The sequence below is a fragment of the Notolabrus celidotus genome, chromosome 7, assembly GCF_009762535.1.
Source record: "Notolabrus celidotus isolate fNotCel1 chromosome 7, fNotCel1.pri, whole genome shotgun sequence".
Classification (NCBI taxonomy): domain Eukaryota; kingdom Metazoa; phylum Chordata; class Actinopteri; order Labriformes; family Labridae; genus Notolabrus; species Notolabrus celidotus.
In genome coordinates, this window is record NC_048278.1 from 28,638,894 (window position 1) to 28,659,014 (window position 20,121).

The following is a 20,121-nucleotide window of genomic DNA, read 5'->3' on the forward strand; positions in this document are numbered from 1 at the left end:
CATCATGTGCCAGAGTTTATAAGTCAGAGATAAGCATAGTTATTGGGTCACTGAAATAAGTCACTGAGTAACTCCTCTTTTGCATTGTGTCAATATGGGTTAAAACAATCATTTTATTTGTAGAGCACCAAGTTACAAAGTGCTTTACATGGGCAGCAATAAATAAATAAATAAATAAATAAATAAGTGAATAAAACAGGCAGTTCGTAAAATCACACAAGTCAAGATCATTAAATAAAACATATTTTAAAAGACATAAAATTCCCCTAAAATAACTCTAAAAGACTACAATTATTTTAGAATATATTTCTTAAAATGGTTCAAATAAAATAAATTCAGATAAAATCAAAGGCTCTGTGATAAAAGTATGTTTTCAGAAGAGATTTAAAAGAGCTTTTCGTCAATAGAGTGGTATAAAAATGTTATTGCTGTGAGGCAGAAATTTAAAATATAACTAATAAGGACGACTTTGAAATGATCGGGTTACCATCAGGACTAAAATGAACCTTGTTTGACAGTGACTCTCGCCAATCAACATTTTTGCTTTGCTACACCCAAGACGGAGTTAAAACATCTAACCCCATCCTTTAAAGAAACACCCAGGCAATTCAACCCATTATTAAATTGTCCAATTTCATTCAAATAAACATCTGTATGTAACAACATGTTCTACCAATTGTTATCTCATAAAGACGAGTACAATAACAATGCCTTTTAACTGAGCACCAGTATTCACACACAGTGTTTTTGAATCATGTGACACTGACTCATGTTGGATGAGAGGAGCTTTTAAGTGGGTTAAATTACAAGTTAACTGGGCCTTAGAGATGATCTTGCATAATGCTAAGAACGTGTAATGTAATAATACTTTTATTCCCTCGGATGAGAGTAATCACAGTAACTGTAACCTCTAATAACATGTTATTTAATGATGTAGCCCTGTAGCAGATGCTGCTTCCTGGATTTGTTAGGTGTTAGTTAGGCCTGAGCCACAGAGGTACTGTTACATCTTAAATATGTTTTTAACGCCATAATCTAGATGTTGTATTGCGAGGGAGAACGCTGTAAACTGTTTATTGGTTGTTTTTGAGTTCACACTCAACATATAACATATTTTCTATCAGAAGTATAATGCAACACTATGTTTTTTTGACATACCTTGAAGAAAAGCAATGTAATTCTTCTGTAGGCAGGTTGATTGTGAATCTTTAATTGACTTATTAAACCTACAAAACATACATTGAAAAATGCAGCATTCACACACTCAGAATTGTACAAATTTTACCTCTGTCTGAACTTCCAGCTGATTTGATAGCTTTCGTTACATTGTTGGCAAAACAGCTCATTTTATTGAAGTGGAAATCATCAGCCCCACCCTCCCACACTATATAGATTAAGGAAGTATTTAACAACCTGGAACTAGAAAAGATCAGATACACAGTAAGGGGCTCTTCTGAGAGGTTTCATAAGATGTGGGACCCTTTCCTGGATCATGCTAGGACGATTCTCTTCCCGGTTATTCCCCAATGAAGCATTACTTTGTGCTGCTCGGTTCTTGGCCTGACCCATGTCCTGTCTTATTTCTACAATCCTGATTGTTGGGATATGAGACAACCTGCTCACTGTCACATATAAGGTTTGACCAAGCAGACCCATCTCCTCTTCAGTTATGTTTTATTTTATTATTAGCACTTTTTTTTTTCCTATTTAATTATTATTATTATTATTGTATTGTTATTTAATTAGTATTTTTTTGTTTGTATTATTATTGGTATTGTCTCACGGAGAGATATCGCAGGTCTTTTCTTCCTGCAGTGGTCAGACTCTATAACCAATAATATATACATGTATGTATGTATACATATATATATATATATATATATATATATATATATATATTGTAAGATATGCTTATTTTTACTTCTTTAATTTTAATTGCTAATAACTTTTTAATAATTGATATTTTATAGGCTCTTCTTTGCTTTATATTTTTTTGCACTGTCTACTTTGCTACTGTGACACTTGAATTTCCCCGTTGTGGGACGAGTAAAGGACCATCTTATCTCATCTTATCTTATTATTATTATTATTATTATTATTATTATTATTAGACATTGTTAATTACAAGTGTTTAACACAATTGTCAAAATCTGTCAGAAAAGTCCTAATAAACAAAGTTAATAAACTAAGAAAAGATTTGTAAAAATTTTGTGTATAAATGAATTATAAATAATTCTGACAATAACAAAGTAAATCCACTGGAGCTATTTTTGGAATGTGACAAAAGAAAACCTTTAGGTACCAATAAAAGAACTGGTTATTCCAGTCCACGCTTCTGGTCTTAGACTTATATGATGATCAAATGTTGACCAAGCGCTTGTATGTACTTATCTTAAAAGTTTTGTGAGGTTAGCAATGTTTAGACTGCTGTGAGAGCAAACACTGGGTCAGTATACAGTTAATTCTGTCTGATCTGAGAAACTTCAAAAACATACTCAAGTTTTTTCAGGTGCGAATACAGTTTATTCCTTCCCAGCCTTAAGTCTTTGTTTGATGTGCACTTATTACAAACGTCGTAAAAGTGTCACCTCTTCTGCAACGTAATAGAGTGATGCATATGTAATATATTGCAAACAGTCAGTGTGTTGTGACTCTTTAACAGAGGTAAACAGTAAAAAAGTCAGAGCAACTGGGAGCTGAGTTGGAGAAAAATACTGGTGTAATTACTTTGGTGCTGAATGGTTATCTGTGTGTACACTGATGCTTATCTTCATAAAGGAAGTCCAGAAATATAACATGTTTACATTTGTATTGCTTTCGTTCTGTGAATTATATTTACATCTCTTTTTCAGAATTTAACTAGACCTCTTAAACTTTATGTGCAGTAGGAAACTCACACTTAACTGCACGTTGTATTTCTCTAACGACAGAATGCACACCATCAGCAGTTTGTTCAGCATGTAGAGGATGAGAGTCAGCTTCATGTTGTTATACTTCTTCACAATACAGGCACTTCAAAAGTCTGACATGAAAGTATCTTTAGTCAATAAAAAAATCACTCTAAATTTAGAAGGTCAAATTTCAGCTCTACTTTATTCATTTTTACTTTACTGTAACTGAGGCAGCCATTGAAAGGTCAGAGAAACACTGATAAATCACCTTACCATATTTATGCTTCAAGCACTACTTTCATGAGATTTTTACTTTGAGATGATCCGAGAAGTGTTAACTGAAACATCTTTCACTTCCTTTTTGTGTGTGAGAGTTTGAGTTTACTTTCACTTTAAGCAAATGAACTGCCTACTCAACAGAGGTCCCGTAAATCAGGAGACAGATACTTTAATATAATCTGACAACACTGACAAGCCACACACATTAGCATGTTGAGGCTGTTACAGGAAGTCAGCTGCATCCCTGTATATGTTTGAACATCTAGGTTCCTTGTGTAATTTTTGAACAAAATTTGTGTTTTGAACACCAGGTGAAAAAAATTGTCCAGTCTTGTTTTTATCAGCTCAGAAATATATCTAAAGTCAAGTCCTTAATGTCAGCTAAAGATCTACAGAAACTCTTTCATGCTTTTATATCCTCCCATCTCGATTATTGTAATTCCTTGTACTCATGTCTTAGTCAGAAATCAATCCACCATCTCCAATTAGTTCAAAATGCAGAAGCTTGTCCTTTAACAGGAACTAAAAAATGTGCCCACATCACCCCCATTTTAGCTCATCTACACTGGCTGCCTGTTGATTTTAGGATTGATTTTAAGATTATTTTACTGATTTTTAAAGCGCAACATGAACTTGCCGCTCTATATATCTCTGAGCTTTTATCCCCCTACAAACCTGGTTGCAGTCTGAGATCCTCTGGCAGTGCTCTGTTAGCTGTTCCAAGGACCCGACTGAAAACCAAAGGGGACAGGGCGTTTTCAGTCAGGGCTCCTTCACTCTTGAACAGCCTGCCAGAGGAGATCAGACTTGCAGAATCAGTCCCTTGTTTTATGTCAATACTCAAGACATATTTTTACAGAACAGCTTTTATTGTGTGATTTTATTTAATTTTAACTCTGTTTTTAAGGGTCTGTTTTATAAGCTTGAATGCTTTTTAGTTTTTATTTCACTTTATTTTTTATCGCTCCATTTTGCTTTGCACTTCTTCTTGTTTTATTATCCGTTTTGAAAAGTGCTATAAAGAGTTATTTTTCTATAACCATGCAATTAGCTTTTCGTAAGTGTGCTCCAAAATCTCAGGTTAAATCTACAGGATCAATTACTTGTGAATGATGTAATAGAGCAATTTAATCATAGCTGTTCTCACAGTTTGTCCAGATAAAAAAATTGTGGGATTTTGATCCCATATCCCTGTTTGATATTTCCCGGGGCAATATTTCAGTGTCCAAATATTGTTCTTGAACTTTTTGCTCATTCCCCTGCTTACCGCATTCCAAAAGTATGGAGCAAAAATACTACAAAATAGATGCAGCCTGTGACTGTTTGCTTCGAAAGGAGCAAAGGGGACCGCGTTCCAACCATAGCATTACGTCTAACGTTCTGGCCGCTTTGGGAGTATGGAGGCAAACAGTGAAGTTCTTGACCCCTCTGGCTGGGGTCAACCCTCTCCAGTATGTGTCTGGATGCTGGGAAAGGAAGCTTACAACCATACTTGGATATCCCGTCTGTGCTTTAAGATTGAGAGGGCCCCCCTGCTAAATGACATGCAAGTGTTTTTAGCATCCATCGCAGCCACAAGTCACATAGTTTGAACATCACTCTTATCTTTATTTATGATAAGTCAACACAGTTCTTTAGATTACTTAAGACGGAGAGGTGTTGAAATGAGGAGCATTTGCGTAAACGTGTATCAAATAGTTTCGTCGCTTTTAGTTCAAAGTGAGTAAGAGGTGGGCTTGTACCGACATGTGAAGTCAAACGAAGAAGTGAGAACAGGACTTACTGCGTCCCAAACTCCAACGCTGGGGGCTGAAAATGCAAGGGCCTCCCATTCTCCCGTGTATATAGAGAGGAGCTGGAGGAGAAGAGAGAGAAAAAAAAATCAGCACAGTATTTATATCACACTAGTTGTTTCTGTATCACACCGACAGTTAAAGACTGTGTCCTGTCTTCAAACAGAGCATGTGACAGTCCACATGGATGAATTTACAGACTATCACTGCCTGCAGGATGCCTCACAAACCACTCACTGCCCTGCCCAATAAAAAAAAAGGGATCATTTCTGATGAGGGGAACACAAAGAGGGAGGCTAGGACTGGACGTCTTGGATTACGATGTAAATAGAGCATTTGCATATGAAAATAATTGCAGAATTGAGTTGAAGCTTCAAGAAACACTTGGTTTTTATTGGATTAAAGACCTTGCCACTTGCCACGTTGACCTGTACAACAAAGCAAGCAGCTAAATGAAGAGTTTGTGTGTTTGTGATTTTACACTGCTAAAGATCAATTACTCAACAACCTAAAATAAGAGTTCAGAGGCGAGCTAATGGAAAAAGGATTATAAAACATTGTGTAGCACATTCTGTTCCCTCTAAACCAGCTGAAGGTCCTCACTATTTAAAATCTAAGTCATTATCTGACTAATTGTGCACAGGAACATACAATGAATCATCTTTTGATACTCAGCTCTATAATCAAAAGTTTAAAAGAAAGTCGTGTGATGTTAAAGCAAAGGGTCAGTCAGGTAAAGTCACAAACTGTATGAAAGAGACTTTTTTAAACAAATCTAAAACTAGAACTCATCAATTTTAAACACACATGATAAAGTACTGAGGTACGAGTACTGAGAGGGAATTTGCAATGTATCTGAAGAAATGAAATGCCACCTGCCATCAATGATTTGTCATTCTTAACTCAGCACAGAGTCAACAGTCTTCAGAAAAAGGGGGGTGTTTTTAATTGACCTGTCTTTAAGCATTTGACAGGCTGTAACCAACAGGTCCGTATGAAAGACCCATAGAGACTTCAAACTTGAGAGCAGCGGGGCATTTTCTGATAGAGTCTACGTTGCCCTGCACAGCATGTAATAGGGGTGTCTGCTGGCGCGTGGACGTCACAGACATGCAGCCTGAATTCAGTAACATTTAATGTCTTTATCATTAAAAGTGGAAAAAAAACACATCCAAATAAAGTCTGCCGTGCTTAAATCCAATGTGTTATTTCCTAGTATTGATACAATCGATTTATTACCTTTTAAAACGATGTTAGATCGATATATGTCGTCCGGAAGGCCAACTTGCCGAGCACAGATCGATGTAGTCAGATCATAAGATATGCACGAACACTGCGCCACCCTCTTCCCACCTAGTTTCACCTCCGTTACCACCTCAGATGAAGGAACGACTTTGCCCAACGATCACACCTCCTGCATCCTTGAAATGGCAGCATATACGCGCCTAAAGAAAGCCACATAATCACTCTTATAATCCAGTTTCTGCCTCGTGTCAGGGTCCTGCTCACCTCGTCCGGATTCTAATTCGCCCTAAACGTGTAGGGATCACTTTTGTTGTGTTCTTGCACTCTTGCAGACAATTTGATTCTGAAATCGATACATCGGTGTAGTAGATGAATCGTTTCACCCCTAGCATGTAAGCAAATCTGAATACAAAAAAGCAACCAAAAGTAAGACTTCAAACAAAAACTCCTTTTGGTGCTCCTGAGTGTTTTTTATTTGGTGACCGTGTGCTTGACGTTTTGATTGGTTCCCTTGAAGTGGAGAAGCAACTGATTTCTGGTTGTGTCTACCAGCACCTACACACAGAGAGCTTAACCTTAACCTGGTTGGTGTAAGTGATTGCTCTGCTTTGAAAGAAATGCATTAATAAAGACAGGCAAGTTGAAATACCAAACTGCATGACAGGTGAACTTGGTAGTGATCACTTATGTTCCACTAAAGTACAATTCTTGATTCTGTGCCTCATTTACATGACTGGGAGTTAAAGACGTCAGATTAATGCGCTCATGCAAACAAAATAACAAGATCACTCGAAGATGAAGTGGCCTGCAATCTTCAATAAATCCATGAGAGATCCGTGTTCAAAAGACAACATGTTATACAAAAATAAAAATGAAGAGAGCAGGTAGAGCTGAGAAGACTCACATGGTTATGTAATAAATGCAAATGTTAGAGAAATGTTCAGACTGGATGGTTTCCTGTTGAGGCAGTGGTCCAATTTCATAATCTCCAATAGTAGTTCTCCTTACTCATCTTATGAGAAATTCCTGCATAAGTGACCTTTTTGTAGAAGTCCCAGTGAAAACTACAGCTTGAAAATAGTTCAAACTCATTTACTTGAGCTTTTTTTTAAAGAATAAGTGAAGTCAGTCAGGGCTGTTTAGAGAGTTCCTCATACCAGTCCAGTGTAGAGCTATCGTAAGATATCAAGAGAGATCACAGTTCAACTTGTTGACAGGGAGGAAGGCCACTCTGCAGGAAGCTTGAGGTGTTGTAAAGTTAGACATGTGTTCTGCTTTGGTGAGTGTGGTTAGTGTTCAAAAGGACAATGTCTTCTTGGTCCAAGGCCAAGACACAAAACTACTAAAGTAGGATTTATCTGAAAACCATCACTCGATGAGAGAACTTGAATTCTACAAGAATGGAATTGATAAATTGATAAGTTCTAGAATTGGGTTTTAATGTAGTGTTGATATCCAAAATCTGCTAAAAAAATAATTTCCTGAAAGCATTGCTTTGAAAGCTGTCCCTGTAGGCTCTATAAGAAAGGGTTTAGTTTGCTTGCTGCTGTCTCTGAGCTTCCCATCAGTCTTCACTTATAGTTTACTTGTCACTTGTGCCAAAGCTTAACTGATTTAGATAACTGCAGAGCAGTTAAGCAATCAAGAAAAAAAAGAAGCACTATATAGAGGTCAATGCTGAGATAACAGAAATGAAAGAGCAACGACAAAAACCCCCCAAGCAACACTTTATCTTCCCTCCGTTGTGGCCAATCAATAGCTGCTGATTTTTGCCTCAGTGCCCAAATAAGCAACATGAGAGAGTGAACAAAGAAAGATGTGCTCAGTCGTCATAGCAGAGCGATAATTCACTGCAAAGCTAAAATGAACAAGGTTAATTATGTGCAATTGAGATCAGGAGCTTACAACAAGCTAATGTCTGCAAAGAGATGTCATCAACCTGCAGGGATATCAGACCTTTCAGATATTCTTATCAATGTTTATTTTCCCCCTACTGTTTTTATTATTTTTTTTTAAATAAGACAAAGTCGAGTACACTGCGCTTATCACCAAATATGATACTAAAAGGTGTGGAATATACTTGAAAAGCAGGAACAATGCACATTACATGTCAGCCAGCCTTTCTTAATTCGATCTAAAGAGACGTCTGTAGCTTCTCAATGTTAGGAGGGTGGTTGTGTTTTGGGGGAGGGGTGCTGCTGCATTCTTCCATCATATATCTATGGCTGAACAATCATGCCCAGACAGTAGTTTGTGATACAGTGTGCATCGATGATGTGAAAGCTCTCTGAAAATGTGTATTGAGTGTAAGGTAGAAACGTCTGATTTAAAAGCAGAAGGTTTTTTAAAGGTCAAATGAGTGCCGAAAAATAAAGATGTATCTTGCTAAAACTGGGGCCAAAGCAAGCGTGAAAACCTCACTGAGGGTAAGACCAAAATAACTTGATTATGATAACATCAACCACATTGTTGCAGAATACATGTGGAGTGTGTGAAAATGAGTGCAATACGACAAAGTTTGAATTGACTATCTAGTTGTATTAACACACATATGTAAATCCTTGTTTGATTTCTTTGTGTTTGCGTTCTGCTATCATCCAGTTCATCCATTCTTGCTTGTATCAGTCAAAGAGTCTCAGAAACACAAACATATTTTAGCTTCACTACACAGACACACAGACACACAGACACACAGACACACAGACACACAGACACACAGACACACAGACAGACAGACAGACAGACAGACAGACAGACAGACAGACAGACAGACACACAGACACACACACACACACACACACACACACACACACACACACACACACACACACACACACACTGTTTTAACAGATCATGCCATTCATGCAGATGGTTTACAACCTGCAAAATGACAATATTTCCTATTCCTTCTCCCGAGTGTATTTTTAGCTCTTAATATCAAAGGCAACACCACGTTTCAAAGCACAACAAACATGCTGCTGGTGTGGTTTGACTTGATAAGAGGGACAGTGTCTCCTCTGTTACGTAAGGAGTGCTCTTCTCTAGCCCTCTCACTGCGGTTGTAATTGTTTGTCAATTCCTAACTTGTCACACTTCAAACAGTGTGAGTCAGAGCGGAAAAGCTGCGTGTGTGGGAGAGCATATGAGGGGTCAGATGTGAAGGGGAAATGAGGTTGTCTAGCTGTGCAGAGAAGCCTTGTGGGATGGTAGAGAGTTGTTGCAGCAGCATTCTTGTTAGAAATATACATTTGAACAACTTCAATTCATTAGTAAATTAAAAGCAGACATTTGGAAAGCACAAGCTACATTATTTTTGAAATGCAGAAGTGTACAGACAAGGCTGCAGAGTAGAGAGAAGCTGCACTTACTTTAACCTTTAGTATTTCTAAGCATTTCCTGCAGTTTCAGCTTCTTATGCACTTCCTTATAAGGCAGAGGAGGGAATTAAGCTCCTCATAGGTTTAAGTATTTCCTCCAAATTCAACAGCAGCTGCCCTGAGAGGAAAGACTCCGCCTCCTAACAAGCGTACCACTGAGCTGCAGCCCAAAGGGTTCTGTCCACTGCCACAGTACAAAAATAACAAGTTATGTTTGGCGCTATTTGATCCCCTGGATCTAACTCAAATAAAGTCAATGTTAGCCGTGACCTCAGCCGTGCTCCGGGGGAGAGGTTAGGACCAGCAGAGAGTTGAGGTCACCTGGTGTTGACATGCTTTTGTACACACGGGGAGACGAGTTAGACTTAAATTGAATCCAAATGGCACGTCATTCTCATGCCACAGTATTAACACTACGCTTTAGATTTGTGTCAGGAAGAGACCTTTGAAAGCAACAGAGAGGAGGCTCACAGGACTGATCGTGTTGTTGATTAAATAAAAAGTTGAAAAAGAGCTGAGAGAAGCATGGACTGAAGAAGCGATATCATTAACCTCTGTATCTGTAGACTGCTTTACTCCTCAGGCTGAGGAGAGCGAGAGTGATGGCAGGCCTGTTAAGTGCCTGATAACCCAGGCATGAGAGGGCCTCACAGCCCACAGCTCTGGAGGTCAACCAGCAGCATTAGGCCTCCTTTACTTCTCACCTCCCTTCATTAAAAATTGCCATATTCCCACACTGTTCAATGTCACTGTGGGGTCATTAGGGTTATGTTACTCGAACTTTGGAAAACCCCTGACAGAGCCGCGCAAGACAAGACTAGTACTGCTAACGACTAGTGAGGTGACACATGTAGAAGTGGCGGCATGCATCTGTTAAAACGGTATACCAAACAGTACATCTAAAATGCTACAGGCAGTATTATAGGTAAATTATGCAGCGAAGCACAAGTGAAGACAAACTGTACTGTGAGTGTAAGGAACATAACATGTCAGTGTAGGTTTAGGTATATGATGGGTTGGGCTCTTTACATTACTGCCATGGCTTCACTTGAAAGATAAACAAGGAGCGGGAGCTAAAGCAAACACTTGGATGTACATGTGTAACTTGAAAAACGGTGCATTTAAAATCAGTTAAAGAGACGGATGTGTGTATGAGAACACTACCTTAAATAGTTGATGATGTGATGCACAGAACTATTTTCTGAACAATTTTCAACGGGAACAAAAAAACAGCTGGGAAAGACAGACCTCCCCTCCTTTTTCTTTCAAGGAGTTTCTAAAATTAGTCAGGAATTTGGTTCTGTGCCTCTCTTACACACGCCCCCAAAACTCTCCCAGTCACACACACCCCCTCACTCACCAACATAAACAACATGGCCTTCATACAGAGGAGGACTTTTAAAGAGCCTTTTTAGAAGGCTTCAGGACTACTGCACTGAAACCACACCAAGTCATTCGTCTGCATGAATTCATAAAAAATGCCACAACACATCGCAGAGCTCCATGACAATTTGTACCTTTTTTTTTTTAAACTTGGTCACATTCAATCGGAACACTTTTTGAAAAAAACAACATCATTCAACAAAATCCTTCTGTGGTAACGCAGAGAGGTAGACATGTTTTTCCATTGGTCTGTCCATGCCACAGCTCTGCTTTTGCTCTAGGTCTTTCAGTATAATTCTAGTCTACATTATACAAGAGGAATACTCCAGTCTGAAGCAATCTGTAAGTTGGTTTGGGGTTTGTTGGTAATTATGGTGGCGGTAAGACTCTACCTATTCCCAAGTGCCATTCAAGAACAGGTGGAAACCTTTCATCATCTTCAACCAGTTCTATGGCTGATGTTTGAAGCAGGAGTGTAAGACTTGTGCTTCTTTACCATTCTGAGTCACAGTCATACCCTTCTGAATATGTGGTGCATAAAAGTGTGTGAAAGAGGACGATGAGAGTTTCAGTTTGATGCTGCTCCCAGAAAGATGAATGAAAAACTAGCTCACCTGTCTTCAATTGGAAGACCATCTTTTCGTCGCTCCTTCTCCACCTGAAAATGACAGATAACACTCCAATCAGTACGTTTAAGGTTAACACAGCAAAATATATTTTATATCCACACTGACTTGAATCATGTTAGAGGGGATCTTGGTGTACTTTTTAATACCATAAATAAAAAGTCTGTTACAAAACATTTCACCGTCCATGTGCATTTTATCTCTTGAAAAATGCCAAAGGTTTATGTTGCAGAAAATACAATTTCACTGTAAATAAACTAAGGAATCCAGGCAGGAAACCGGGATTGCCGTATGGAACCAAAACTGGCTTTGCATCTTTGGGACTCCGAGGGTTCCCACAGCAGGCAGCAGTTTCTGCACGCCTTGGCAGAGCGCTATGTACTCATCTGAATTAAAAAATGAACATCCAGTTTGTTTCCCTTTACGTCTTCTCACAAGTCGTCAGGCTGGATTAGTGGATGAATACAGAATTTATGCTATTCTGTGACTACATGAAGTGTAAACTGTAATCTGGCTACAATTTTATACAGCGCTTAGAAAGGCTGATGGCTGGTTAAACCCTATAAAAAACACAAAAAGTATTTTCTACATACATGTTTGGTGATTTTTTCCTCTATATTTTAGTTTAAGTTTGATGCTTTTATGACTAGAATATTTCCTTTATTTATCTGTCAGTTAGCCGAATTAGATACTTTTGTTTATGGTGTAAGGAAATTCAATTTTGTGACACACAAAAAAAAGTCTTCTTTACTTCCAATTTGCAGTACAAATAATGTTTCAGCTTTCCAGAAAGTCGTACAATCATTGCAAACTTAATTTATCATGAAAATTAACTTATGCTGAATGCTGAGCCATGTGCACACTGCAAACTACTGCCTAACCAGATTAGACTATGCATGTCAACATACTGCATGCTCTGGGTGTTGTTTTGATTCTCTCTTCCAAAGATGTGAACTGACCAGCAGCTCACTTGACATCAGATCAGTCAGTGACGCGGTTGGCATAAAACCATGATATGTGTGATAACTGTGTGTCCTCTATACTTTTATAGGTTTCAAAGCTGATCTATAAATTAGGTTCAGTTTGTCTATGACTAGAGGAACTTCTGTCCAACACAGCAGAACATGAGAGACACTATTATTACTTTCTATTAAACACTGCTTTGTGAGTAACTGTCTGAAAATGACAACCCCGCAATTCAAACAGTAGTTCAAACACTGTTAACTACGGTGTAGAAGGTTATGTTCTCCATGTATGGCCTACAGAGATAAGCTGTGGTCTCTTCAAACATGGATCATACAGTTTCCATAGGAACAATCAGGGGCCTCACATCAGTGCTTCATAACCACACCACTAACGACAGTAATGTAGGACACACGTGAGTTAAGTGACTGCTTCAAACACCACAATGAATCTTAATTCAACAATTATCTCTTTGTGAATCTTTCCAGCTCTCTTCTTCAAATGGTCTACGTTGAACATCGAGCTAACAACACACCTAAAGGAGTGTGAAGATTACATGACATCTTGAGATCCACGGCATCTGATGTCCTATAATCTCCACCTTAGTCTCAGGGGTTTAGAGGTATGACACCTTTTGCAATAGAGCATAAAGATTCATCAGCCAGTGATGCCTCACATGTTTTTTTTCTGCAAAGCTAGAAACTCTTTTAAATGTTTTCCATTTTAACTCAAGGTGCAAGATTGATTTATGGCAATATTGGATTTAACAGATTTATCATCAATGTATCATAGTGTGGTTATTCATTAGGCAGTCCCTCCAGGAAGTTGTGATATCGCGATCGCAACTATCAACGCAAATTCAACCAATCAGCATGATTTCTGTGCGGCCTTGCAATTTTAAACAATCACCGCAACTTTCCCGCCAATTTGACCAATTACCTTAACCTCAGCCCCTGTACATCATCGGTTTCATCATCAATTTCACTTCCTTGTTATTGGTTGACAAGATGAAGACGTGTCCGACGCGAAAAAAAGCACATTTACCAACTAATATTTCCACCGAAGTTCGTGCAAGTCAGTTTCCGGATGTTTTACATGAAAGCGGGGGTAAACTGTTTTGCGCGGCGTGCAATACCGTGGTGGAACATTAACGTAAGTCCTCACTTGATCGGCACTTTTCAACAGCAAAACACTCACAGAGAATGGGTAAAAAGCGAGGACAGCAGGTAAGACAAGTGACAATGACGACGTTAGTGTTTACTACTCAGTTTGAAGTTAAATAATATTGTTTTTAATTGTTTGACTTGACTATATGCCAGTGCAGTATTTCACAAAGTCTGGAAGATTAAGATGTAGACTCTCTGTGATGTTACCTGTGCGCTAATAAAGTATATTTTGTTAAAATAGTTGAAATCTCAGCAAGAATCACAAAAAAAAACCCTGCGAAATCCTGGAGGGACTGATTAGGCTTCTAACCTGCAGATAAGTTAAAAACATGCATTTCATCTACACTTCTGACAAATCAAGTTTCTCAATCTGGAACATTTGTCGTGATGCAACCTTTCATACATGCAAACTCTGTCTTATCATAGCACAACGTGCATGTTGCAGCTTGGAAAGCTTCAGCAGACAAATCCTTGTTCTATGGTTTATATCCTCCAATACCCCCCAGCACCTCTAAAACTTGGATTAACTGAATGAGACAAAACAGATTTTCCAGCTGATTAGGCTCAACAATGACAGAACACATTCTGCTGCTGCCTGTTACAGCAGGTGAGTCAGTAATGCATTGGAGCAGTGTTTAAGAATAATTGGATTGAAGTTATGGGAATTTAGAACACGTATCACAACAGTTTGTCAACATAATACGAATAAGCAGATGACAGAGATGAAAACCTAGACCTAGAGACACCTAGTTCAACCTGCAGCCAATCCAAACATGTCATCCTGAATTAAAAACAGAGCTCAAGTCAATGTTTTTGATAATAAAAAGGGAGATTTATGTGATAAGAATGGCAACAAACTCATCATCCACGCAATATCTGCTCAGTTATAATCTCTGCTGCTAATATGAATCTTCAATTAGATTTTAACTACATCTTATGACACTGTATCTCTTGCATCACCACTTCAGTGTGCCTGTAGCAACATACAGTACACTACTTAACCAGCTGACCAGCAGCAGCACTCCAATATAGAGCAAAGAAAGACACCCATGTCATGCTCTATTTCACATGGCCCATGTAACTGAGACAGTCACTCCATTCACAGCTGCCTATCTAAACATGACACCTAACAATGTCAACAATTCTGCCATCTGCCAATTGGTCAGCAAGGTAGAGATGAATGGAAAATACACGTCCAACGCCCCCAGACGTTTCCCCTTTCTTTTATACATCTCCTTTTAAACAAATACATCAACTCCTCCTATGGTAATTGCTGCAGTGTGCAAACTGCAATATAACACACACAGAAACAAAATTGACTGAGTCTACGTTTTGTGGTCAGTAGACATAGACTGTATAAAATAATGGATGTAGTATCTGTGACGTCACCCATCTGTTTCTGAAGGGCTGTTTTGAGGCCTATCGTTGCCGCCAACGATAGGCATATTGCTGCTGTTGAGCGATTGTGACGTAAAGAGGTGGGCTTTGAGTCTCCTAGCCAACAACTACAGTGTTCCCGCCTGTCAATCCAGTCAGCTCTGCCTCTCAATGGAAGACTCGTAATCTCAATATCTTCAAAACTGCTGCGTTAGAAAAAAAATCACTCCTCGTACAGTGTGTGAGATCGAGAAATGAGCTATCCAGACTACACTCGTCTTTTGTACCAAGCTGTAAACATGTTTATTTCTGCTGGAAAGATCGGCTTTTTTGAATTGGTGTGTATGTGGTTTCTGGTACTTCCGGAGCCAGCCTCAAGCAGACCCTCGATGAACTGCAGTTTTTAGCACTTCTGCATTGGACTCGTATTTTTGGACTGGAGGTTGCCCCTTGTCAGTAGAGCTTCTTCAGTTATTTCCTGATTATCAAATCTCCCAAAATTTCACCATGCACGCATGCTTAACAAAAACTTTAATCTTGCCTCATGTGTTGAAAGTACATTTAATTTGCATTATAATTTACGCTTATTTTCCAAGCAGCTAGATAATTACTATTTACTAGGGATGCACGATATTATTGGCACGTTATCGGCTGATACTGGCTTAAAAATGAACTATCGAACATCGGCCCACATGCCGATATCCACCGATAGAATTAACCGATAAAGTAATGGGCTACTGCACACATGTTGGGCCCATGTTTTAGGTTAAATTTGAATTTAAGCAGCAGTCTGTAGGTACATGTAGCTGACTAGTTTAGGCACATTTACTGTCAAAGAGTAAACCATTTTATTTAATTTGGGTTTAATTGCTGTACAGTTGCACTTTTCACATGTTCCCTGTGAACAGAGGTTAGGTTTACTTACTATGTCAATTGTGAAATTGGCCAAATTTGCCCTGGTTGTGGGTATTGTTATGATTGTCTCAGAGAGAATCATCCAAATTTTAAGTAGGATGTATCTTTTTGTATGAATTTTGTTTGAAAGCAGTTGTCATAAATAAATATGCAGTTTTAAGTATTAAGTATTTTTCTTATTTTGCACTAGAAATTAATATTACATCACAAATGTGGTAAGAGTATCACCAAAATACTGTACGCTATTTCCAATACAGAAGAGAATTGATGATCTCTGCAATAGGTGTGCAGGAAAAAAATATCGGTATCTGTAATTGCCTAAATTAGTTGTTAAAATATCGGCATATCAGCAAAAAAAACAATATTTTGCATCCCTACTGTTTACACCTGTTAAATGGCCAGCAGGGAAATGCCACACCCCCCTCAGGTAACATGACAGTCAGCTGTTGACCTCCTGACAGGTTATCAGTAAACACTGAACTCCTGCTGCTTGATTACATAATCCTTACCCCTGCCTGCTTGAAAAAGTTGAGGAAATTGCAAGTCAGATTACAAAAAAAACCTGCACAACACACAGCATAACTTTAAACTATAGGAGCAGGAAACCAATGCAAACTCGGATGCAGGAAATAAGTGTGGAGAAGTATTCAAACGTGCTCTCCTCGAGCTGCAGACTCCACAATGGACACTATGTACAAAAGAAAATAAGGAGGAGCCACATGGCAGGATGGCAGGTGGCCTCCCGCTCTGGTTTCATTTCAGATTTGGACCAAATTTGCAAGAGAATAAAAAAACATTTGCACTGTGGTAAAGATCTAAAGTCTTGTCCGGTCAATGATCTTTCCTCATAAGTAAACACACTAACATGCACAACTTCACCCAGCAGCTGCAAACTCCAGCCAAGCACAATGGGGATGGTCTACTAACCACACGTGCTCATGAATGAGGCGACTATTATTGTGTTTGCATTTATATTTTTCTACATAATGCAACATTAAAAAACAAAACAAAGAGAGACATTAAGATTACCTGAAGTGGGACTAGTGGATCCGCATCCTCTGGTTGCCAGACCTCGACCACGCTGGTGGACATCTGACTCAGAGCTTTGTGGGAGCAATAAATTAAATGAAGAGAGTGAGGTGTTTGAGGGGAAATTGGGCAACATGGCAAAGAAAACAGATTGGGAAACACACCTGATATAAGCAGTATGAAGGTGTGAACTAAACCCTGACATTCTGTGTTCATTTAATGGGTCCTAAGAGATGAATAAACTTCATCGAGGTGGGTAATAATCACACAGACAAGTGAGGAAATGACTTCCCCGACTTCGCAGACTGACAAAGGCTGTTTGCTAGCTTCTTCATTAGCAGACAGGTTAGCTCCCTGGCAAACGAACTTGGACACCCACTAATGCAGTAGACTGTTTTAGCTGTATGGGGTATGCTTATATAAATATTAAGCTTCATTTCAATGACAGAAAATACAGAACAGGGCGGCTTTAAAGTCCCAATAATGAGTAAGTCAAACACCAAACAGCACAGGGAACTGGCAGCTAGCATAAACTAGGCTGACAATACACAGGCAAACGCCGTCTTTAATGTACAAAATACAAATAAGTCACCACTTGAAGGTGTACACAGGACATTTTCCACCCATTTTAATTTCATAAGCTGTGAGCCCGACAACCATTTTCCAGTCTGCTGTCATGTCAGTGAAGCTAACGTTGCAGCAGCAGCCCCTCCGAAGCGGAAAAATAAAAAGGTGAGTTCACAAACCTTGCAGCTGTGCCCCTCCGTGCTGTACGCAAGGTAAAAGCAATTGTAGTATTCCTAGTAGTATATTGATCCACGTTTTCCTGTGGCAGTGGCTGCCTTGTTGGAAATCCTGTAGCCCCGCCATGCTGCCCTCTCTCAGCTAGCAGCCTTGCCTTGTGTTTCGCTGTGTTGCTGGTCTTTCTTTCTCTCAGCACCGAGCAGCAGAAACAGCAGCAGTAGGAGCAGCAGCAGCAGCAGCAGCAGCAGCTCCCTCCCTCTGCTCCTCCTCCCCGCCTCCTCACACACATTGTGGAGGGAGAGCTCACAGCAGATTCCACTGTCACTTTACAACAAGGCTGTTTACGTGTCTGTTGCTGAAGGTAAACCAAAGTTGACCAAAAAAGGATAATACAGAGGTACGAGCATGTGAAGCACCCTGCAAGTGGTGGAAAGTAACTAAAACATTTATCCAACAAATTAGAGATAATTATACTTCACATGAGTGCTGCTAACTGTGCATCTTAAGCCTCTATATAATTCTATTGCACCACATTTCAGAGGGAAACGTTTCTTACTCCTCCAGAACAGGGATTCCCAAACTTTTCAGCCTGTGACCCCCATGATATAGGTGCCAAAGACTCACGACCCCAACTGTCCCTCCCCAAGGCTTCATTTAGCTCAGGGGTGTCAAACTTATTTCAGTTCAGGGGCCACATACAGCCCAAGTTGATCTGAAGTGGGCTGGACCAGTAAAATCATAACAAAGTAACTTATAAATAATGAAAACTCCAAATGTTTCCCTTTGTTTTAGTGCAAAAAAGTACAAGTACATTCTGAAAATGTTCACATTTAAGGAACTATCTTTCTACAAAAACAGCTGTTGTATTTTTCGCCATGACGAGTCTCATAGTGGGCCGAATATTTTACTCTTTAAGCACTGGAACCTGCTGCGAACACACCAAACACACAGGTTACCCAGTCACCTGACACACAGTGTGTAATGTTTCCTGCAAAATAACAGATAGATTATAATAATGAAGAAGGTAAAGTTGACTATTGTGGACCCCTCAGCTCCAGCATGAATAGTTTGCTTGCTGGACGGTGTTGTATGCAGGGTTGTAGTGCTAGTGTTAGTAGATCATCTTATAGTGCTCTAAAAAGTCTTCATGAATCTCAACCGGCTTATGCAAACAGCAAGTCATCTATTTTCTCACTTTGAGGGAAAAAAGTCCCGGAAAAAAAGCATCGTTCGGGTGTGCTCCGTCAGCATTATGATTACATGCGACCCCCAGAGGACAAATTTGAAATAGTAGTTACTTTTATTGAAAAATTGCAGTTAATGTCTTCTCTGTAATTTTTTCATTTTGCAAAGTCGTTCCGTGCCCGATTGGAACCTTTGGCAGGTCGGTTTTGGCCCGCGGGCCGCATGTTTGACTCCCCTGCTCTATATAATTCCATTGCACCACATTTAAGAGGGAAATGTTTCTTAATCCTCCAGACTTTGTCAATTTTTACTTTAAGTACAATTGCTAGAATACTTTGATAATTCCCTCAAGTGATCAGTTCCCTGTAGAACATTTGACAGTAATGCTTTGTATATTTTCATGTAACACTAATCTCATTGTTGAAAGCTCAGAAATCTACTTTTTTTTTTACGTATGTTTATTTCACAACTTTATACTACTATTGCACTACATGAAAGGAAAAAAACATACATACTTTTTTGCCCCATGCCAGCTATAGTTAATACTTAAAAAAATCTAAATTAAAAAACATTTGATATCTTGAATACACCAATGGTTGGAAACTTTCTGGCCCAGCAACACCTTACAAGATAGAGGTGTCAAGGTGGGATTTTCACAGGTTTTAAAAATGAGTTGTTTGCAATTGCACCGGAAAGAGAAACCTTTTCTAATCTGTAATGATGAAGAGTTGAAAAAGACTAGAGATGAGTGTTGTCTTGGAACATTGTTTTTCTTCACTCCTGTATAAACAAACATTTCCATACCACCTTAATTTTTACAGGATATAACAATCCAATATTTCAATAGTCAAATTATGTAATATTAAACATCAAGTTAAGCTTTAACAGCACTGTCCTTGGAACTAAAAGAACATCACAATAAAATGAAGCAATTTCTGTGCCAGTTCAAAAGCATATAGATGTATGTCATATTTAGATAAAAAGAAAGTCCTTGTTTTGCATAATTACTGCATTACTGGTCTGTTGTGAGGACAAGACATGTTTGACCAAAGAGGCCACCATTAACAACACAGTTTAAGTGAGTGTCAGTGTGGTAAAACTATGCAGGGCCTTTCAGGAGAGCGTTTGACATTCAGCATGTCAGGCTC

The 20,121-nt window shown here is 38.9% G+C and overlaps 1 protein-coding gene across 4 annotated transcripts in view; it reads right to left on the minus strand.

Moving 5' to 3' along the window:
- The window catches only part of tmem131l (transmembrane 131 like), a 34,298-nt gene extending 16,248 nt beyond the window's left edge, over nt 1-18,050 (minus strand). For 3 of the 4 annotated variants that reach the window (XM_034688566.1, XM_034688564.1, XM_034688562.1), the window contains exons 1-4: nt 17,791-18,050; nt 17,045-17,118; nt 11,583-11,626; nt 4,954-5,025 (exon numbers count right to left, since the gene is read on the minus strand). In XM_034688566.1, the coding sequence (XP_034544457.1) occupies nt 4,954-5,025; nt 11,583-11,626; nt 17,045-17,118; nt 17,791-17,914 (314 nt within the window). In that variant the 5' untranslated portion in view covers nt 17,915-18,050. The remainder of the gene's footprint in view (nt 1-4,953; nt 5,026-11,582; nt 11,627-17,044; nt 17,119-17,790) is intronic. The other variant, XM_034688563.1, reaches the window with a different exon arrangement.
- Between the last annotated feature and the right edge of the window lie 2,071 nt (nt 18,051-20,121).